Genomic DNA, 23329 nt, shown 5'->3' with positions numbered 1-23329 from the left:
TCCACTTTGAGTGGTACCACCTGTGGGCAAGTGGCACTGAGTTGTATAAAAAGGCAAGCTGAGCAAGCCACAAAGAGCAAGTCAGGGGGCAGCTTCGTGCGTGGTCTCTGCCTCTCTTCTTCCCTCCAGGTTGCCGCCTTGGCATCCCTTTATGACAGACTAGAACCTGTAGGCCAAATAAGCCTTTCCCCGCCAGGTTAGCAGTTGTCTGTGTTTATCACAGCAACAGAGATCAAACTAGAGCCTAGTGCTACTCGAAGCGAGAGTTGACACAGTGACCTTTCAGCTTTCTGTCAGCTCATCTTGCTGCCCGCAGGCACATCCCATACCCAGAGGTCTTTTGGCTCTGGCTGTATATTCTCACACAGCCTGCCTCACCACATAGTCCATAGTCCTGTCCATGCGGCTTTAGATGAATACACTCTAATTTACTCAAGAGTCAGGGCAAGCGATGTTTGAGGCCCCGGCCTGGCTTCCCTTCACAAAGTGCATCTGACTCCTGGGAGCACACTGGTCACATGTTGGCCATTTCGGGAGCATTATAAAAGGGAGCTTGGGTTGGAGAGGGAGCTTGCTCTCTGTTCTCTTGCTCTGCCATTGCCCTTGGATGGGTGACAGCTGGAGTTATACCCAGTGATTGCAGAACCTTTAGAGCTGGCTATAAAGCACTCTGCCTGGGTTTGTAGTTAGTCTGGGGACGGAACATCTCATTCTCTCACAGTGAGCCCATGTCCACCTGTACCCCAGAGAGTTGCTTTGCAAACGTTGGCGGTTTCTCTAAGGTTGCTTTGTGTTTTCTAAGGCAGGGACTGTATCTGTGCTCTCCCTTCCGTCAAATGATTCCCTGTGGCTCCTGATAAGAGATGCGTGCTGAGCAGGTGCATAGTCAGTTCTGTCTCTCTCTCCTTTCCTTTGAACCTCCACCAGGTTCCCAGGCCCTAGGCCTTTGCAGGAGACTGATTTTATGCAAGCCTTGATCCCGAGAATTTGACAGGCAGAAAAGGAGGAAACTCAGATAAGGCATCTGGGCCAAAGGCAAAGGTGCAGAATCAGCCATACTCCGTATAGATTCTACGCTCTGAACCCTCAGCCACGTGTCAGAAACTATCTCAGGACCCTTCAGGGCTCGGCTGTGAAGTCCGACATGCGTTTGACTGAGTGCTAAGGTCTTTTATGAGTTGCTTAACCTCCAACAGCCTCCATTTCTTTTTCCATATTATACAAGTAATAAGAAAGCTGGCACCCACGGTGGTCTAGGACACCTGTAAATACCTTTGCATCCCCTACTTATGTTTTGAGTCTGCTGAGACTTAAATGTAAAGTTAGGCAACAGGGACCTGAAAGCTACCATTATTGCTGACAAAAGATGACAGGAGGTTGTAGCTTGTGGACTTCTGACATTTGACTTCCAGACTTAGGTGGCCATTCCCATCAGATCCCAGGCTAGTTATAAGAGGGCTCCAGCCACAAAAACTCCAGAGATGGGGGAGGGGCACACGGTTTCATTGCTCCCAGAGGAAGGAGCAGGCGAAGCACCTCAGATGCACCATCCAGACTCTTTCCCAAAAAGAGGTGGCTGTGCTTTGCTCTGGTTTGAATATGGAATGTCCCTCGTAGGCGCACATAGAGAATGTCCTCCGTAGTGGCCGAGGTGTTGAATGCGTTGACTGTTCGGCCGTGATGACTCTGTTTCCGAGAGTCTGGAGAATGAAAGCTAGCTGGAGGAAGTAAGCAGTCTGTTCCCTGTGTCCTGTCCCAGGCTCCCCTCTCTTCTGCTCTGCTTCCTGGCCACCATGATACCAGCAATCCCACCACAGTGTCCCATCGTGATGGGCTGAAGTCATGAGCAAGACAAATCTTTCTTCCTTTTAAGTGGTTTATGACCAGCATCTGTGAGAGCAATGAGAAAGCAGGTTACTAAGAATGTTCTTGAGCACTTGCTCTGTGTGGGAGGAGTCTTGGGGGAGCCCTGGCACTGAAGTGGGAAGGCTTCACGGGTCACATAGAACTCCACACGAATTCCCTTTCAGATAATCACCATATTTTATAAATGGTGACAGCTGAGCCTGCTGTTAATTTAAGTTTGCTGTCCAGTTCTTCTGCTGTGTTTTGGGAGTTATTTGGGAAATCATGAACGGCCAGTCCCAAGTTAGAGTTCTGAATGCCAGACTACTAGCATGGCCGACTTCTCCCTTCTCCCATCTTTGTTCCCTTAAAGCACAGATACCAGCTGCTCCCTGGGAAGCCGAGCATGCGTCTGGCCTCATTATGTTCTAACGGTCGGTCCTGTCTCTCTCTCTCTTGCAGTGCAAGTTGGAATTCCACGCTTGTTCTACAGGCAAAAGCCTCAGCTCCCTCTGTGATGGGCCCTGTCCGTGTCTGCCTGAGCCTGAGCCTGAGCCACTGAAGCCCAAAGCAGAGAAGAGTGGTAAGTGGAAGAGGGTTCAGAGGTCACGGCGCCTTGCATGGTCACACCTAGCTCACTTGCTCGGAGCCAGGCTGTGACAGAGCTGTTCAGCCTGTAAAGGGAATATGGTCTCACTTAGCAAGTAAGCTCTCCAGCTTAGCCAGGGACTCTGAGCTGAACCACTTTCTACCATTAAAGAGAGAAAGAAGAGCAGAGAGGCTTTTAAAAGAAATCTGTCAGAGCAAGGTGTGTGCTGGCCTCCTTTAGATGGTAGTTTAGCTCTGGCATGGGAGGGACAGGTTTTCATGGCCTGCCCTTGGGCTTATCTTTCTCCAGTTGTCAACTCTAGAATCCTTTGAATCTCTCAAGACTGAACATCACAGAAACTGCAGAGATACTGTGGCAGAGGCGCGCTCTCTCTCCCCTAAGCATTTCTTCATCGATACATTCCACTGGAGCCCAGTAGAAAGCCAAGGGACAGATGAAAGTAGACTCCCTAAGGACCACTGTTTCCAGTCCAGAGTTGAGAGGGCATGTTTTCTAGCAGAGAAATAATATGGTCCCATTGGCCACTGCCTGCTTCTGAAATCTAAGCTCAAATTTGCCTTCAGTGGCCATGAGCATTCTTTGCTGTGATTGGCTGGTTCATAGAAAGCACTGCATCCACATGCATGCCAGTGTATACGTACATGTGCATGTATGCCAGTGTGTGTGTGTGTGAACTCATGTCTTCCAATGCAAGAAGCTTCTAATGATTGAGGAAATGAACAGAGCGAGAGACAATATCATTTTTACTAGCCATGTGGGCAAGGGCAAGTAGATAAAGACTTCAAATCCAAGTCTGGGCAGTTCTGCTTTAGAAATGTTACAGGCTCTTTGGGAAGTATAGCTCAGAAGAGCCATACAGATCAGGAAATATTGTGATCATAAGTAACCAACAAAGATTACAATTGATCTCCCTACAGCAGATCTCATTGCATTTGAGGACAGTTTCTTTATATGATTGTGCTGAGAAAACTTAGATGCGATGTACAATAATGCCTCTTTGAATTTTGGCCATGAGGTGTTGACGTTGTCGGTGTCAATGAGGTCAGCTGGGGAAGTTCAGGTCCTCAATCTCATCAACAAAAGAACTCAGAGGAAGTACACAAAGCCCAGCAAAATAATAACAATGATAATAATAATGATGATAATAAAGTTAACTTTAGAAGTGAGGGTATGTAAGAAAGCAAAAGTGTATACTTTTCTGGATGGTGGCATGGGTGGCTTCATGAGCAAAGTCCACACCTGAAGGTTGGGATGCTCATGGAGGATTGTCTCTACAGTGGTGTGGCTTGATTGTTTTCTCCTTTGATTTATAGCCTAAGATTCCGCTCAGGTTGTATCAGGCAAAATCACACACATCTTGTGCCTGAAGTCAGACATAGTGCCCAGTGGGGGCAGTTTCCATTGGTTTGTCCTTACTGAAGGAGTGTCACTTACTGGGCAAGTCTCACCTTCTATGCTAACAATCCCATTTCTAAGCTCTGAGTTAGGTCAGAGTTTTCATCTAAGCACAGAGTGAAGCAGAAACCAGCAGCCAACAGCAAGACTGGAGAGTGGGTGCTGTGTTTGATTACATCCATATGTGATGCTGTCCTAATGAAGAAAGTATAACCCCCTTCTCAGATGGACTGATTAATGACTTGATTTGGATTTAATTGGTGTTTCCTCAAAAGACAGCATCACATATGGATGAGAAGAGCTTTGACAACCCCCAGAGTCATCGCATTACATCTACAGTAACAGTGCTTGACCCACATCTGATCGAGGGAAGGATTGTCTTCCCCTTGGACTGGTAGCTCTTTCTATGAAGCTCTCGGGGTGACTTGTTACAGGTGACACAAGCTGGACTGAGCTCGTGGCAGCTGGAAGGAAGAGGAAGGATAATTGTCAGGGAGAGGTCAGAAGTGAAAGGCGGGTCCCAGGTGACAACTGAGCTGCAGGGAAGGGACAGAGCAGAAAGACTGAGCCCCAGCCACCTCCTGTTACCTGTCAGGGTGCCTGTCAGGGTGGTAGATGTGGCATCTACAGGAAGTCTTTGCCTGTAAAGGACCTTGTGGCTCTGGCCCGAGGCAACCGTACTCTTGATTCTCCCAGACATCATGTTTTATGGTCTCTGGGACACCAGTGTGTCCCAGATGTGGCAACATTATCAAGGGGTGTTGCTAATAGTCTGTTTTCAACACTATTATCTTTTTGAACCTCCACGTCTTCTGAGAAAGAACATATCAAGGTCACTGTCAGGTATATTCAGTTAAGGCAGCAGCCTTGACTCTAAACTATAGGAAGTAAGGAGAAGAGGGGGCATCTGAACTGCAGCATTGTCAGAGGCACTTCCAGATAGAACTTGCCGTTCTTTGGCATTAATGCAACTCTCTGGAGCTCTTCAGTTAGTTGGTGACCAGTGTTTATTCCTGCCAGGGCTAGCGAGGTTGTGTTCATGACCCCCTATGAGCCATATTGATTAATGGAATCCACTCTTCTCTGTTCAATGCATCTGGGCTTACTAGTTTTAGGAACCCTATTCAAGGGCACAGATAAGATCAGGCAGCCCTTTGCTGCTGCTTTGGCATCAAGGAGGCCATGATAAAGACCAGAGCTTCAAGTCTCTCTGTGGACCTTCCCACAGCCTTTTCCATCCCATGCAGAGGGCATGTTCATGACTCCTGCCTCTCACTGGGAACAAACCACAAGTCTCTGTAGGGTTCTCTTCCTGTCTTGGTTTTTCAGGATTGCCTCCTCCCAACCCAGGACAAGCACTGGATCTGAAGTGGGGCACATCGGGTGAGCAGCATCAGCCTTGGCTATTCAGTTAACCTCCCCATTCCTTCTTCCCAGAGTCTCACTGCTTGGGGCCCCAACATTGATCATTAGTATTGGGTGCAGGCATGGGGGGTGGGGAGCATGTCAGCTTTCTCCCCCTTAATTTAAGAGCCCCATGTTTGTCTCAGTTTGGTGTTTTTGAGATGTGTCTGACTTGTAAACTGGAAGCCTCTGTGTGTCCTTCAGCCCCCGTTTTGAAGTCAAAACGAAGCGGTTGGGTTTTTTCGTTCTTTTTACTTACCTGGCACCTTTCTTTTGACAAGAGCTGATAGGGGACAAAGTCACCCTTTGATACTTGTGAATACTTCTTATTACATTTCTCAATTACCTTATGGCCAGGGGCAAGTTGCCTCTCTGATCTCATAAAGCCAGGCCAGCCTCAAAATTATAGACTAACAATTGTTCAACAAAACAACCACAGAAACCAGAAGAAAGAAAAATTGTTTAAATAAGAGAATTTGAGGGGCCAGGTGTATTGCACAGTGGCAGAGCACCTGCTTGGACTACATAGGCCGAGAGTTTGATCTTGAGCATAAAGACAAAAAAAGAAGGGGGAAGGTTCTAGAACTCTTTTTTTTAAATTTTTAATATTTTTATTACATATTTTCCTCAATTACATTTCCAATGCTATCCCAAAAGTCCCCCATAGCGCCCCCCACTTCCCTACCCACCCATTCCCATTCTTTTGGCCCTGGCATTCCCCTATATTGGGGCATATAAAGTTTGCAAGTCCAATGTCTAGAACTCTTTTAAGCCTAAGTTTAGTGTCTGGAATTTGCCAGGAAGTCCCTTCTTAGACGGAGTGGTCACAGTGTCACGTCTTAGCTGCAGGGTGTTGCAGCTGCCCTTTCTTCAGTGCTCAGCAAAGGTGTAGGGGAGTCTTTGGTGCTTTGGTGTGTGAGACTTCACAGTGGGGAAAATCTAGAGACAGTAGTGGTCTCTAAATCACAGCTCTAGGTGCATGTTTCAGTTAGATGGTGGGTAACCCCCTCTTGGCTCTAAATATGAGCCCTCCCAGCCTGCCTCACCACCACACCGCAGCAGAGCTAGCATTGCCTACCCTCAGCCTGAGCTGGGCAGCCCTGCTGTGAGCACTGTCCATCCAGGGAGTTTTGCTACACTCCTGGGTGAGGGGAGGACCCTGCAGAACCGTGGAGTTCCTGGTCAAGAAGGGTCTCAGTTATGCTATCCTGCCTATATCTGCAGCATCCATGTTTTGTGAAGCAGAGGTCCCTGTCTACCTGACATCTGCAGTAGATAAAACTGATGAGCAATCTAGACATGTCCTGATTGTGGATGACCGTGTGAGCACATGGGTGCATATGCACGTGAGGGTACATGTATGTAGAGGGCAGTGGTTGACTTTGGGTATTGCCCTTAATTGCTCCTCTGCCATATATTTTTGAGACATGGTCTCTCAATGGCTCCGAAGCTCAGAGTCAGCTGTGCTGGCTGGCCAGCAAGCCCTTAAGATCTTCCTGTTTCTATCCCACGTCCTAGTGCTGGGGGCTCCAGATGCATGCCATAGCAGTCACATTTATGTGGGTATTAAGGATCCGAACTCAGGTCCTCAAGTTTTGTATAGCAAGTGTTACCCAGTGAGCCATCACCCTAGTCCCCCTAGATCTTTATTCAGTCCCCATATACCAAAGGAAAGCTCTGGAGGTTCTCCTGAGAAAGGGACTTGTCTAAATTTAGACACGTGGGTCACTGGACCTCAGGTCTCTGTTTATAGTTGGGTCCCTGTTAGCTCTCCTCAGCCTGGATGAGGCAAATGCTCTGCATGCTAGGAGCCTCCCTTGAGTCTGAAGTCATCCACTGAATCTCTCACAGTGTGAATCACAAGGCAGACAATGTCCTTGTACTCTTGGAACCAGTAGGATTGGAGTGGCACCTTACAGCAGCAACCTCCTCTGCCCTCTCTGTAGCAGGAGATGAAGAGATCAGGGATGTTCACGAGGAGTAGCTCTGCCTCCTTTTGGAGGTTCAGGCCAGGCTTCAGAGATACCCTGAGGGATGCTGGGGAAGGCCAGAGGGTACTCATGGTGGGCCTGCCATGAGCTGGACAAGGGGGTAGGGGGCGTTCTGGGCCTGGGAGCGGGAGAGCTTCAGCTTTTGGTGGCTGGGCTTGCTAAGGGGGAAATAATAACTTCCCTCCAGCTGAGCTATTTCGAACAGTAGGAAAAAAAAAATCATCCACAGCGATTTTCTCTTCTCAAAAGGTGTTTTCCACCTGAGAGAGATTCTGAGGGGGAAAGAGTCCTGGCTTTGACAGACGGTTGTCTAATTCCACTGCTTATCACAAGTGGATCCAAGGAAGTGTGTTTAAATGGGAACAGGAGACGGTGGAGAGGAGAGAGTCGAGTTCTGCTTAGCTCTAAAATCTCAATGGAAACTCCTTTAAAAAAAAAAAAAAAACAAAGCCTGCTGCCTAGGTTCCTGGAGTATGGGTTCTCAACCTGTGGGGTTCCAATGACCCGTTCACAGGGGTTGCTTAAGACCATCGGAAAACAGAGACCTTTACTTCACAGTTCATAATAGTACCAAAATTACAGTTATGAAGTAGCAACAAATATTTTGTGGTTGGGGAGGGGGGTCACTGCTGCACGAGGGACTAAATGAAAGGGCTGCAGCCTTAGGAAGGTTGAGAACCACTGACCTAGAAGCTTGGAGATTGTCTTTGTATCCAGAGAGAATGCTCACCACAATGACTGTGGTGTGAGAGAGCGAGGGTCCCAGGCTCGCCAGCCTGTGATTTAGAAGCAGTTACGGTAACCTTTCCCTGTCCGTTCAGCTCTCGTTGCTTATTGTTCCGTTCCAGACTGTAGTCAAAAATTAAGTGTACAAAGGAACACTTAAGTTTCAGGAACCAGCTATTCTAAATGTCATGATTTTTTTTAAAAAAAAAAAAAAGAAAGAAAGGATGGAAGAAAAAAGAGAGAAAGAAAGAGAAAATCTTGAGAATTAAGTTGGTGACTGCTTAAAGTATTTAATTTCCCTAATCTGGACTCCGAGGTAAGTGCTGTACTTGGCTTTTAGTCTTTGTTTCTTCCTGTTTTGTGCGACCAGCTCTGGGATGGTAGACCACAGGTCTTCCTGGTCCCTCTAATACCTATTTGATGTTAACTGATCAGAGAAAGTTGCAAAAGAAAAGAGAAAGTGGGGTAAACTGAGTTGTGACCGGAGTTCGTCGTAGGACAGAAGCGTGTTCTAGAAGATGAAGGCTTTGATAATTTGTTCAACCCATGCTCTTAAGCTCTTTGCACATTACCTCCCGAGGCTGGAGAGAGGTCTCAGCTGAGCAGAGCTTCCTGCTCTTACAGAGTGCCTCCTTACAGTTTCCTGCACAGGGATTGGCTGGGTGGCTCACAAGGTCTGGAATTACAGCTCCTGCCCTAGTTACAGCACCCCCTTCTGGCCTCCTTGAGCACCTGCACTCAAATTCATATACTCCGCACACAGACATAAAAACACACATAACTGAAAATACAATAAATATCTAAAAAAGAATTACTCAGTAATGTAATAAAGATTTAGATTTGATAAAGTAAAATCTAAATGCTAAGAAGAACATGTTAATTACTCCCAGATCTAACCTGCTTTCTGAAAATGCTTCCAACTATATATGTGTGTGTTTGTACATATATGTAGATGTATATATATACGATGTATATGTTTATATATGCACACATGCACACTCTGTTTTCCTCCTTTTTAAAAAAGATTTATTTATATGAGTACACTGTAATTGTCCCCAGACCAGACATCAGATCACATTACAGATGGCTATGAACCACCATGTAGTTGCTGGGACTTGAACCCAGGATCTCTGGAACAGCAGTCAGCACTCCCAACTGCTGAGCCATCTCTCCAGCCCCACACTCGGTTTCTTAAGCTTAAGTCAAATTGGGGTATTTTGCATACTGGCTTTTGTGCATCATGGGTGTTTTCTTATATAATCACAGGCCTTTCCATGTGTCTCTGTGCATATATGTTTCTTTCTGTGTTCCTACCGGTGAATCACAGCTACACTGCCTCTGCTCCTACCTGGAACTCCAGACTTAAATACACACAGGCCATTCGTCATCTGTGCATGGATTACGACATGCACAGCAAGTGTGATATGTCCCAAACAAACTGCTTCCTCCTGAGCCACCTTAAATCATTAACCCTGCTCTTCCCCTGGCAACAGTAATATCCCCTCCCCCTCCCTCGCAGTTCACATATAACCCACCAGCCAATCACATCGGCAAAACGCCTACCTGTATTTTTAAATATACTTCTTCCCACTACTACTACCGTGACTCTGATAGAGATTTGGGGCATCTTTGGGTTTTATTTTAATCTCTTCTGGTTGATCTCCTGGACCCCATGTCCTTTCTGAACACGGTAACCCCGCTGATGTATAACATGTGAGCGAGTGTATGCCACCACTATCCAGGACACACCAACAACTGACTCCACATCTTGTTCAGATTAATTGAAAACTGAAGACATCTTGGTGATGTGTGAAGCCCTACATTAATTGATTGATGTCCCTGTCACCTGCTTCCACCCCCGCTTACTTATGCAGCTGTAAGTTCACAGGTCTCCATTACAGACATACATGTCACACGACTATACCCTCAACTCTGCCTTTCCCAGACGGCCCTCTCTCTTCCTCCACCTTTAACAGATGTCACTTTCTTAGCAAGTTTTTCTCCAGTTCACTTTGCTCCTTCTCTACTTAATTTTTCTCCACAGCATTTATCATCCTCTAATAGATTCCATTTGCTGCCCGTCCTGGGCATTGTCTTGTCAGTTATTGTCTCAGTAACTGTCAAATGCTGGGTGACTCTGCTGATTCTTCTGTGTGTGTGTGTGTATGTGTATGTATGCATGTATGTGTGTGTACATGTATGTGTGTGTGTGTGTACCATCAATTTCAATGTTTAAGACAGCCCTTAGAAGAGGCTTTCTTGTAGCACAGGATAGCCCGTATTAGGTACTTAGTTTGAGAATCATATTCATCTGCTCAGTTCTTCTAGCAAATGATGTTATTTCTACTGCTGATGAGAAAACGTGAGATTTGGATAGATCGTAGATGATAGAGCAGAGGGTTAAGTCTTTTCTGGAGCTTACCTTCTTCCTGTTAGACTGGGTTTTTGTTGGTTTGTTTGTTTGTTTGTTTGTTTGTTTGTTTTTTCGAGACAGGGTTTCTCTGTGTAGCCCTGGCTGGACTGGAACTCACTCTGTAGATGAGGCTGGCCTCGAACTCAGAAGTCTGCCTGTCTCTGTCTCCCAAGTGGTGGGATTAAAGGCGTGCACCACCACTGCCCGATGACTGTCCTTAATCTATGTAAAATGTCCATGAGTGCCGGGCTTCCATTAGAGAGTGAAAAAGGCACATGCATGCCCAAACACATTCATGCACACATGTATCCATGCCCACATATGTCCATGCCCACACATGCCCATGCACACACACATACATGTCTATGCCCACATATGTCCATGCCCACACATGCCCATGCACACACACATACATGTCTATGCCCACATATGTCCATAATCACACATGCTCAAACATGCATGCCCACGCACATGCATCCCCACACAGATGTATATCCCATGCATGCCCAAACACATGCATTTCCATGCATTTCCATGCTCATATATGTCCATGGCCACACATGCCCATACACATGCATGCCCACACATACATGCCCATGCATATACATGTCCATGCCCATATATTTCATGACCACACATGTCCATCACATGCATGCCCACACGTGTGCCCACACACATGCATGTTTACCTACATGAGCAACATGCACATCTGTGTATATTAAGCCCATTTTTCTCTGGTTTTGGGACTCAGAGGTTTTGCCCCTTTCCTGGTATCCCTCACCTTCCCCACTGACAGGGTTTCTCCACGGTGAGAGACACACCATCCTCACCCATTTTCTCCTCTGTCTTTCAGCATGTGTGCAAGGCTTTCTGGAGTTTATCATTGTCCCCGCCGCACTCTGCTTTTCTGATAGTCTCAAGTTTCCGACCTAGCTTTTCGAAGATAAAAAATCATTTGTAATCTGTCCTGAAGTCAACTGTTCTTCCGTGGCTCAGCTATCTGCTGCTGTGCAAAAAAGATAGCACTGCACAATATGAAATAAATTGGAATCAGAACCGTAGGAGATCATGTGGCTGCTACACCACCAAGTGGGCGGCTAAGCAAATGCTGCCTGTTTCCCGGGTACCACTGTAGAGCTGGGAGCAGGGCGTTTGACAGCATGGGGAATGAGGGAAGGTGCAGGCCCCACTCTTAACAGGTGAGATTAAGTGAGCTGTATTTTACCTAAAAATGCCACAAAGCATAACAGCTCCTCAATCAGCAGGCACAGCATGGTATCCCCTCCTCATCCTGTGACACATTATAATTAGTATGACATTGGCATCTTCAGCTTGAGTGCCCATCCTCAGGATGACTTCACTGTCCTCTGCTGGAGTGTCATCATTGGTATGATATCATTGTCCTTTATCCCTGTGTATTATCACCATCAGTGTCATGTCAACACTCTCTGCTTGTGTGTTGTCATTGTCAGGGTGACGTCACTGTTCCCTGCTCTCTGTCTGCATCTTGCAGGACAAACATGGTCATGATGATAATGATTCTCTGTTGCAAAACCCAAAGTGGTTGTTTGATATGACTTGGGTAGGGATGCCATTTTGACTGGATGTGAAGGGCATAGGGATGCCACTTTGACGGGACATAAAAGGGACGGGAGTGGCACTTTGGTTGTTCCACTTAAGGAACATGTAACATGGCAAGATGAAGCCCAGGCTCACTGTTTTCCTAAATATACAATGAGAGATACCTAGATCCATTGGAACTGTAGGCAAAACCAATACCAAATAGCAATCTGGATGGTTCCAGTCTGCACCGAACATTGGAGGAGAGGGCTCTGACAGCCACAGCCTAACCACAATGGTGTAAGTCTTCTCCTAGCTCTGTGGGTAGCTCCTGGCACCTCTTCTGTTTGAAGAGGGTCTTAGAGCATAAAGAGGTGGCCGTTCTACTTAGTTATCTCAAGACCTTGAAAGACCTGGAAGGAAAAGCGGCTTCAGAACATGTCAGGGAGCTGCGTGAGGAAGAGGCATGGTAGTAAGGAGCCAGGACCGTGGGGGTCTGCAGAAAGCACAGCTCCTGCTTTCCAGACATCCAAGGAGCAATCGCAGGTATGGTGCGGAAGGGTTCTTTCTTTGTTTCTCACTGTCTTTTACTTTGTGGAGCACGGTATAAGGAGCTGTCTCACTCTCCCATTGGGCATCAGCCCAGGGGTCCTGGGAAGGTAGCTGCGAGTCTTTTTCTTTTTCTCCCCAACCCAGAGAGTGTTGAGAGTAAGTGCTTCCAAGGCCTGTCTGTACTCTGCCTGCTTGAGTCTCCTACAGTCCCTTGCCTTCAGGTCATATACAGAGGCAGAGTGAGGCTGCCATCTGACTAAGTCCTCTGAGTCTGTCTTGAAGTGGGGTCTTAGTGCAGCCCTGGCCCCAAATGTCACACAGTCAGGGAGCTCTGTTCCTGTGGGAAAAAAAAGGATTTAAAAGTTGAATGTCAAAGACCAGAACATTAGTGTTGCAGGGAGTTTGGTTAGAATACCAATGGTGTCCAAAGTGTCTTGATTTAAGCTAAGTTTAAAGAGAGAGAGAGAAAAAGTCCTTTGTGTGGGTCCATGAAACTATTACTTTAAGGGGGTTCCAGAGGCCAAAAAGGGCTGCTGGCACCGTATCCGGTATCTCTTTAAATCTAGGCATATACTAGTTCTAGGTTAGGCGAATTGAGGGGGTTTTTACCTCCAAGACAGAAACACAGAGGACCAAGCATCCCACTCCAGCTTTCTTGGTAGGCTCCGCATCTGGACCTCAGCCTCCAGGATAGACCTGGAATTTATGCTTTCCATAGGCCTGATCCTCAGCCTCCATATTAAGTGGTGACTTTTGTGGATTCTGTTGCCTGACGTTTACTGAACATGGTTCACACCTGCCAGTCTGGCCTCTCTGCTTAGGCCTGCAGCCCCAGCCCCCACCCCCACCCCAAACACACACACACCATTCTTGCCTGTGTACACATTGCCCAGCAAGGTGGATTAGCTTAAGCTGCCTCGGGCCCTCATGGGATGAATTCATTAATGGAATACACAGGTTCTTATTGTTTTATTTAATAAAACTTTTGTCTCTTGTGATGTATGCAATCTAACCATCCCTGTTTCCCTCCTCCTACTTCTTCCACATGCCCCTCAACAAATCCCCCTGCACTCTCTATGCCTTATTTAAAGCACATTTGTCTGAGATCCCCGTAGGTGAATGGGTCAATGGGTTAAGATTCAGACCCTTCAATCAAGGACACTCATCTCTGAGTTCCCTAAGCACATCACTTTGGCCTTGGTCTATCCGTCCATGCAAAGTGTGTTTCAATGGCTCTCCTGGTTGAGGCTGGCTGTTCCTTTACATCCATGCCTGGTATGGATGGGTTTTCCTGCTCCCTGCATCTGAGGGAACACATAATCTTGCTTTGGATTTTGCCTTGGTAGCAAGCACAAGGCATTCTTTGAGATGCCACTTGGTGTTTGGGGCTCCGTTGGGCTCTTGTGGGAACAGGACACATTTCTAGGTAAAGAAGGGGAAGAGGACTTTTGTTGCTGTTGTTATTGTTTTGTCTGTTTGTTCACTCAAGCTGGGAGTTTCTAGCACAAGAATTATACACAGTCCTATGTCATAACATGTTTGTGTTCAAACCTGATTAACACTGGGCCAAGTAGAAAAACAATTGCCTATTCAGGAAAATACAGCAAACCAGAGCCACCGAGATCTGTTACCTCACATAACCCTCTTACGAAGACCTCTGAGCTCCATTTAAAATTTAAAGTGCAAGGCAAAATCCCAAACACTGTTTTCTTCTTGTTTCTCACAATCGAGGTCAGCGGTTGAGTCTGCTGGTAGGAGTAATGTATTTTCTTCCTCCCACCCATCCATCATCGAGCTATCCAGCCTTCATCATGCGCTCATTCTGTGCCCAGATCCATGACCATGTCTCCCCTCGGAGGGACAGCAAGCACTGTCTACAGTGGATAATCAGTAATGCATCCTGCACACAGAATCGCTTGTGTCCCGAGGTTATAGTTATCTAGGGCCGAGCAGCTAGCATCTCTTTATGGAGTTGGCTTTATGAGTCCCAGACCCCACAAGATTTTTTTTTTTATTGATTTCTGAGGAGTTTGCTAGAATCTTGACCTACTTCCATAGTGGCCTCCGTGGTCAGGCTTCATTTCATGTGGTGGAGACATGGACACTGACTTTAAGATGTAGACAGCACTCGAGCTATTGGATGCTCAAAGGACATCTGGTTCTCTAGTGTGGGGAATGGTATGCTCTGCCTCTTAAACTGATGTCTAATTTGTCCTTGTATCCATACACAGGGCTGTTCTTTATATGGAAGCAACCAAGTGTGATCTGTATTATTAATTTGTACTGCGTCTGGTATGCATTTAACGAGAATAATATTTTGATACATAGATATCCAGGTTAATGGTACCGTCCGGGTACTTCCTGTGTTTAATTGTTGGTTCTGCTCTCATTGGAGGCTGCCCGATGCTTGTTCTGAGCCTTTCGGTTCACGTGGTCATCTTCCGTCTAGGGTTGCTTGCCTTGGCTGCTCACTGATACCAGCCATAAGTGAACATCCACTCTCTGATTTCCACAGAGGCAGGTTTCTCTTCCTCCGACTTCCCGTGAGTCTCTGCATAACCTCAGGTTTCAGGAAAACACACAGAGGTTTCTCGCTCTCTGGCCCTCGGTGGCACACCGTGGGATCTGGAGAGATGCTGTGTTATTGTCTAGAAATGGTGTGGGCTGTGGAATCAGGCAGTTGTGGAATTGAAGTTTGCTCTAGAATAATAGCTGTGTGATTTAAAGCAAGTCTCTCTGAGACTCACTCGGTTCCTCATCCACAAAACAAAGTGATTTGGCTTTTATCTTGGGGAATTGGTATAATGATGGAAGTAATCCAGGGAGGTATTTTTGAAAAGGTTTTCAATGGTTGTTTGTTGTTATTATTGTTCATAATATAGGCACATGCATAGACCTCTGATTTGGGTCTATTTTACATGCACGTTGGCAATGCACTGCCTTCTAGATGTTTGGATTCCAAGGTCAGCCTTGGTGACCTCTAGCAGACACAGTCAGCTCTCTTACCTGTTGTCTATTCAATCCTGGTGGTGGTGCTGATGGTTGTTAAGAAAAAATATCTATTCAGCTATATTCTTATTTTCCCAGTTGAGGCTGGCCCATTAAATTTAAGTGTTCTAGAGCTTTCTGAGAATGCTTTTGGCTTGGTGGCCATCAGGTTAGATGTGGCATTGATCCCTCTTCACTCGTGAGGTGTTCAGGGAGCAGCTGAAACACTTGTAACCATAAGATGCCAAGGCCCAGGGAGGCAGCCTACACATGGAACAAAACACAGTAGAACTAGGAGCCCAGGTCCCTGGTGACAGTACAGTGAAGCTGGAATGGTACCGTGGTGACTCCATTTCCCTTAGCTTGTGTCACAGAGTAATGCCATGTGACTGGATACCACTGTTGGCACGGTTATGTACAGTTAACTGCACACACTAGTGGAAACAGAGCATGTCCACTACAGGCCATGTTTGTAGAGGCACCCCGAGTTGGTGTGGGGCCAGGAGCTCCCAGAGAGTCGGGATTTAGGGATGGAGGACACCTGAGAGAGCTGCAGCGCCATCTTCCAGAGTGACAAGGGGGTTCCCTGTGGGTCATGGGCACAAAGAACTCAGTGACTGTTGGCCGGGAGCAGGAGGTGGTGACCTGCATGTGTGCAATGCCAGCCGCTGCCCCTCACCTCTATGAAGAAAAAGGAGCAGCATGGTGCACACTGACCGGGCACACTGACCTTTGCTCTGTGCAGGGAGGAGTGCAGAGTAACTGCCCAGCTGGAGAAGAGAGCATGTGACAGGAGACAGCAGGCACAGACAGCATTTAGGATTAAAGACGGGAGTTAATCATGTTTGTTATAGAACATCATTAAAACACTGCAAACGATATCGAATAAATTTTTAAAAATGACTCAGTCTCCCAAACTGAATATAATCACAAACTATTTAAAGATCTCCACCATGAGCTTAATAGTGCTTAATAATAACCCCATACCATCAATTATTCTTTTAAAACTTTGCTTTTAATGTCTGCATGGTATTTGATTACATAAGTGTAATGTAATTTTTCTAACTAGTCCTGTATTATCGAACATTTAAGCTTCTTTCTAATTTACTATTATAAACTCTGCTCTTATGAACATCATAGTGTATTAATTTTGCAGGTGTCTTAATTATTTGCATGAGATTCATTCCTAGAGGGAGATCCTGCAGATTGGGGAGTATACACAATCTAAGGCTGCTGTTACATGCTGGCGGGGTTTTCTTTCTGTTAAGAGAGACGGAGACCACACACACCTACTCAGAGTCCTTTGTACACTTAATATTTTACAGGGTTTACAGAGATTCTTCTATTTTGCCAGTTAAGAAAGAAAGTAGCTTAATTAGCTAAGGTTTGGTTCGTGTTATATGTCTGAGACTCCAGTTCTTGAGAAATAGGGCTTCGAACAAAAGAGGGTCTCTTTTTATTTGCGTGTTACCAAATTGTCTTAGCTTGCTTTCTATTGCTGTGATAAGCACCATGACCAAAAGCTACTTGAGAAAAAAAAAAAGGTTATTTCACTTTACGGTCCATCATTAAGCCAATCCAGGGCAGGAGCCTGGACTCGAAATTGAAGAAGAGACCATGGAGGCATGCTACTTACTCACAGCCTCGAGTCCTTGAGAGAGCCCAAGTTGCCTAGGTTTGGTACTGCCCACAGTGGGCAGAGCCTGTCAACATCAATGAACAACTGACAAAATGCCCCATAGCTTGGCAGACAGGCCAGTCTGAGGAGGCAATCTCTCTTCCCAGGTGACTCCAGTTTGTGTCCAGCTGATGATAGATCTAACCAGGATGCAAGTCAAGTGGTAGGAAGTTAGAGACTCATATGGGCAGCCACCATCATGAGGGACCCAGGCTTCTTCCTGTTGTTTTTCTGATAAGTACACTCCATAGTAGCCCACACAGTCTGCTAGAGTGGCCATTCCACTGCAGTCCCCTCAACAGGAGAGACCAAAAGGCAAAGGATGCTGCCCTGCTTCCTTGCAAGTGTTTATCTGTGCATTTGGATGTAATTTCACCTACATTCAAAAGCCAACTCAGTCTAGATTTAGTCTGAATCTAGTTAGAAGGTCCCATTCCTGGGGAATATAGAGTTTTAAGCTTGAGAGCAAGATGGTATCTGGAAATGCAAGTTCTCATTGCCACGTAAAGCACAGCAATGCATCTTGGGAAGCCACTGTGTCACTCCATTGGGTTTTTGGTTTTTCTGTTTTTCGTTACGTTAAAGTTTTGACGTGCATTTGTGTGTGAGGTACACTATGTGTACGCTATTTGTAATTGCTCTTCAAATTGCCTGCATGCCCTATAATGTCATAATAAAGATACCAATATTATCAATATTCTTCATGATAAAATATGGATCCTTCATGTGTACTTCACTTTTTTCCAACATACTTGCTTTAAAGTGTCTTTGGTACTGTTTGTTTGCTTGCTTTTGTTTTGTTTTGTTTTTTATGTAAGGTCTCCTCCCTGTGTAGCCTGGGCTGGCTTCAAACCCTTGATCTTCCTCCCTCATCCTCCCTCAGTGCTAGGTTTCAGGAATTTTCTGAGGTTTATTTCCTTCCCTTCTATCATCCTTGTCTTTCAGAGTTTCTGGCTTTGATTGACACCTAGCCTACTCTCCCCCATGCTGAGGCCAGGTGTCTCTTTTCCTCCTCACTTTTATTCTATTCCCTGTGTTGAATGCATTGGGCCAGTGTCATTCAAAGTGGAAGCCCCAGCGAGACCACTTTTATCCTGCAGCCCTTTGGTCTGCTATAAAGGGTGCTCCTTTTATTCCCACCACTATGCTTCAGGTTACAGAGTAAGTAAGGTCTGAGATCCACTCAGGGATTGGAACCTATACTTGGGAAAATTTTTAATCAGTACTTCTTGGGACATGATCTGAGAAATGCATCTACAGAACATTTCCCGCTTGCTTTGACTAGGCAGTTTTAAGAATTGGCTTTTGCTCAGTAATTTATCTCGTCACCTACCCACTTTCTGATTTTTCATGGTTATTCTTACCTATTCATGTGCCTGGATGATGTTAGAAAATCACTTCCTCAAGCCTTGAAAAATGAGGTTTAAATTAGATCTACAAAGTAACCCGACGAGCTCTGAATGCACTGGGCTATGCTGTGCCACCTGCAAGCGTGGCACATGTCTTTACCCATGTCTCCGCTAGGATGTCTGCAACTGTCCACACTATGTCTACGAGTAGAGCTGATGATGGTGACTGCTGTCTTAAAGGAAATATGTTATTCGTGCTTGCTAAAGATGATTATTTCAGATAGTCCCTCATGATTCTGGTAGATTCTTTTTCTGGTTTATCATTTGGGATTTCATGTAGAAAATTATATCATCTGTAGATAATGGCCATTTTCATCCTTCTATCCAATCAGAGCTCGAAGAAATAGCTGTCATTTACTCATGACAACCATTGTTAGACACTGGGTGCCTGATCTAGCCTCTTAGTCATCCCAAGTGCCCAGTAGGGGAGGCACCATTATCTCCATTTGAAAGATGAGAGAGGAGAAAGTGAGTCTTTTAAATTTCGAAGTGTGCAAGTCACACATCCATCCAGCAAATGACAGAGTCGAGCTTGAACCCAGGTCATTCTGACCCCTGCATCTTGAGGCATAAGTGCTTTCTTCAACTCTCTGAGCAGATCGTTTCTCTGTTATATCGTATGTATTTGGTTGAAACTTCTAGAAGAAAGTGAATAATTATCTGTTTTACAAAGAAGCTATGGCATGGGGCATTTTCGTCAGGGACATGACTCGGGACTCAGGGCCACTGTCCACTCTGTCCCTCTGAAGGGGGGCTGGCCTCTCCTACCCTGGGCTTGCTCATTTCTCCATCATTCTTTTCCTGTTTAGCCCTAGGTCTCCAAGAAAGCTGGACTGTTTTCTGAAGCCATTCCTTTGCATCTTGTCTCACTTATGGCTTTTGTTTTAGGGAAGGTGCTTTTTTTTTATTTTCCCCAGAAACATCTGAATAGAGCTAGGAATTCCCTGATACAAACCTGCGTCCATTTCTCTCTATTGTGACCAAGTTGGATGTGTATGATACATTTACACAATTAGCAAACTGATACCAATATATATTAATTAAGTTCATACTTAATGAGAAATTTGCATTTATCTGTCTGTTTATTTTGTATATGGCAGGACAGGAGGTACTTGCATATGCCACAGGGTTAACAAGGAGTTCAGAAGACAATTTGAAGAAGGTGGTTATCTCCTTCTGCTACATGGGTGGGTCCCGGGGAAACTGTAGTCCTCAGGCTTGGTGGCAGGTGTTTTTCCACTGATCCATCTTACCAGCCTCCAGTCCATATTTTAACTCACATTTCTTTTCAGAGATTTTTTTCCCCTGTTTCAGGAGCTTGTGTCACCTTAAGATTTGTCATACTTTCTTGAAGTGAAATGCCATTAGCACCGCAGGTCATGAGTGTGTTGTCAGCATGGCTGTGATAACTGCCGTGACCCTTGGGAACCTGATGGACCTAAGGTCTGTTGACTTGTTACTGCACATGCCCACATATAAAACAAGGGTGATGTTTCACGTTCTCATGTGGGCACTCAAGGGAGGAGTACATGTGAAAATCTTGAGGAATTCTTCCACATAGGTAATGACTCTCCTTCTTTTATTTATTTTTAATCATTTATTTAGAAAATATTGACTCATGAATATTCTTTACACTTTACATCACTATATATCATTTTATACTTGTAGTCTATATTAATATTAATCCAATATTGAGATGTTTAAAATGTAACTATATTAGCTATCAAGGGCTCTCTCTCTTGGTCCCATGGCCCTTTAACATAGCTCTCATTGTAGTTATTTGAATATTTTTTGCCACTTTTAAAATGGTTAGCACTGCAAGATGTTCAAAACTCATTCAATATGATACCTAACAAAGCCATAGAGTCAAGCCTTCTGGTTTATTTGTTTGTTTATTCATTTTATTTTATGTATTTTATGCTTCACTTGCATGTATATATGTATATGTGCACCACTCATATGTGCCTCGTGCCTATGAAGAACAGAAGAGGGATACCCTTGTCCCTCCAAATAGGAGTTATAGGTAGTTGTAAGCCACCATGTGGGTGCTGGGAACAAAACTTCATCCTCTGCAAGGGTAACACATACTCTTAGCCACTGTGCCATCACTCCGGCTCCAGAGTCAAGTTTTCACTTGGCTGTGTTCTTCTATTGGAGAGTGCTATTATGATCAGATGTCATTGCAAAGCAAGGAAATATATGTATATATTGATGAGTCTTTGTTTATCTTTCCATTTTCTATCTATTGTCCATCTATCTATTATCTAACTATCCTTCTATATCTATCTTTCACCTGTCTATCTATCTATGTATTGTCTATCTAACTATCCTATCTCTCTTTCTGTCATCTATTTATCATCTATCTTCTATTTATCTATCATCTGTCTATCATCTCACTCTCTTGCTATCTTTTCCTCCCTTTCTCATACACTCATATCTATCTATAGATATCAATTCATCAATGCCCCATTTTACCATATGTTTTGAAGTCAGTTGAATAAATAGCTAGAAGGGCTTTTGAGTGTGTGTTTAGCTTTTCCAGAGCCTGTAGAAATTGTTATATTCTTTTTCATTTCTACATGGATAATCATACATATGTGTGTGTGCATGTCTGTGGTACAGGGGATGTAGAGAGAGTGAGAGATAAATCTCACATATCCATATACTCCCCAACATGGACCTGTTTACATCTATATGAAGCTAAATCTGGGCTCCTCATTAGGTCTCCAGCACTGACCTGTGACTGCATGGATTAATATGGCATCCACATGGCCAGCCCCACTATCTTCCATCCATTTATTGGATTCTTCTTTTCTGCAGTGGGCGTATTTAGTAGCAGAGTGTTAACCCTCACTTACCTGGGCAGAGTTTCCTCAGCTAGAGCACTGTGTACATGCATAGACATTTTGTTTTCGGCCTCAAACAGCTCAGGCGAGCAGCTGGAACACACCAAGACTCTTAGTCACATGCCTCACTTCATCCTACAGCCTTTGACATCCCTAAATGCTGTTTTAAATTTTTGCATATACTAATGTTCATGTATTGAACTATGAAGCTTCACTGTGAAGAATATACAGTGCCACGTTATTATCCATGTCCTGACAATATTATAAAGAATCGCATCTCTTAAGACATTCTTTCTGTTTCCCTTTCCAATTACTCTTCCTTTCCCACATCAACCCCTTGGGAACCAGGGTTCTGTTTACATTATCTAATGCTTTTTCTCTTTTGGAAGAATGTCTACTGATGCACCTCTGTGTAGCACATCTATAATGGTTTCCTTCACTTCGTATTTAAGAATCACTAGTGTGTTTTTGCAGTTCGATAGTGGGATGGTTTGAATATGCTTGGCCCAGGGAGTAAGTAGCACTATTAGGAGGTATAGCCTTGTTGGAGTAGGTGTGTCACTGTGGATGTGGGCTTTAAGACCCTCATCCTAGCTGTCTGGAAGTCAGTATTTTGCTAGTAGCCCTCAGATGAAGACGTAGAACTCTCAGCTCCTCTTGCACCATGCCTGCCTGGATGCTGCCATGTTCCCTCTTTGATGATAATGGACTGAACCTCGGAACCTGTAAGCATCCCCAATTAAAGTTTCCCTTATAAGAGTTTCCTTGGTCATGGCACATCTCTTTATCACTTGTGAGCATAACATTGTATGCTTGTTTTATAGTTTATCAGCCTATGGAAGGACATCTTGGTAATGTCTAGTTTGTGACAGACCTGACATAAACCCTTGAATTCAACTGTTAGTGTTGCCTTAGTTTTAAAATCAGTTGGATAGGGGCTTCAACCTGCTATGGTTGGGCTCTGTGATGTATTGTTTAGGTTTGGAGCCTGCCACAGTGGGTGTACCCTTTTACAGTTCCACAAACATAGTCAGAGTTTTGCTGCTTTATGTGGTCAGAAGCAACTGGGACTGTCAGGATATCCTGGAAGGGGTGTGTGTGTGTGTGTGTGTGTGTGTGTGTGTGTGTGTATGTGTGCATATGTGTGTATGTGTGTGTATGTGTGCATGTTCATGGCATCTTGTATTCTCTTACATTTTCCTAATATCAAGCCATATGTAATTTGTGACTATTTTCTTCCAACATTTGCAGTATTTTCTTGTGTTTTCAGTCTTTAACAATGCCACCCACAGAGCATATGGTTTTGATTGTAATAAGGTTCAACTCTTTTTTTCCTTCATGGTTTGTGCTATAGCTGTGCACTTACGAATTCATCACCCACCTCAAGGCCACATGAGTTTCTCTCCTTGTTTTTTTCTTTCTATACATTTTATAACATTGCAGTGTGCATTGAGAGGGTGATGCATTTTGAGAAACTGTTGGTGTAAGGTCTCTGACTAGGTTATTCTCTTTCATTTGTTTATCTAACCATTTATTGAAAATAGTTCCCTATGGCTATGGCAGTCTATCTTTCTTGCCTCAGGAATCTATTTTCCTCAGTGCTACCTCACTGTTATAGAATAATTATATTGCCCTTAGACATGGGTGACATAAACTTACTTTTCTTCCTTTGGTATAGTAATATAAAATATAGTGTATTTTTTAAAAAATGCTTGGGCCCTGGCCTTTATGAAATGTGTATTTTAGTTGATTCTATGTTGGCCCAACATATAGGAGACCCTGGTTTATCACTTGTTGACTTATAGTAAGGACAGTGGGGGGAGTGTTCATGGATCTAGTAGATCAGCAGGTGTCTATGCATGGCCATACCATGAGGGGAGTGTTCATGGATCTAGTAGATCAGCAGGTGTCT

General features: G+C 44.8%; 1 protein-coding gene across 4 annotated transcripts in view; it reads left to right on the top strand.

The window, feature by feature from the left end:
• Spock1 (SPARC (osteonectin), cwcv and kazal like domains proteoglycan 1) overlaps positions 1 to 23329 on the top strand; it is a 488983-nt gene that overhangs the window by 396726 nt on the left and 68928 nt on the right. For all 4 annotated transcript variants that reach the window (XM_021180197.1, XM_021180196.1, XM_021180195.2 and 1 more), the window contains one exon: positions 2308 to 2428. In XM_021180197.1, coding sequence (XP_021035856.1) covers positions 2308 to 2428 — 121 coding nt within the window. The remainder of the gene's footprint in view (positions 1 to 2307; positions 2429 to 23329) is intronic.

This window comes from Mus caroli, chromosome 13 (genome assembly GCF_900094665.2).
Source record: "Mus caroli chromosome 13, CAROLI_EIJ_v1.1, whole genome shotgun sequence".
NCBI classification, from domain to species: domain Eukaryota; kingdom Metazoa; phylum Chordata; class Mammalia; order Rodentia; family Muridae; genus Mus; species Mus caroli.
This window is presented reverse-complemented; position numbering and strand designations above follow the sequence as displayed.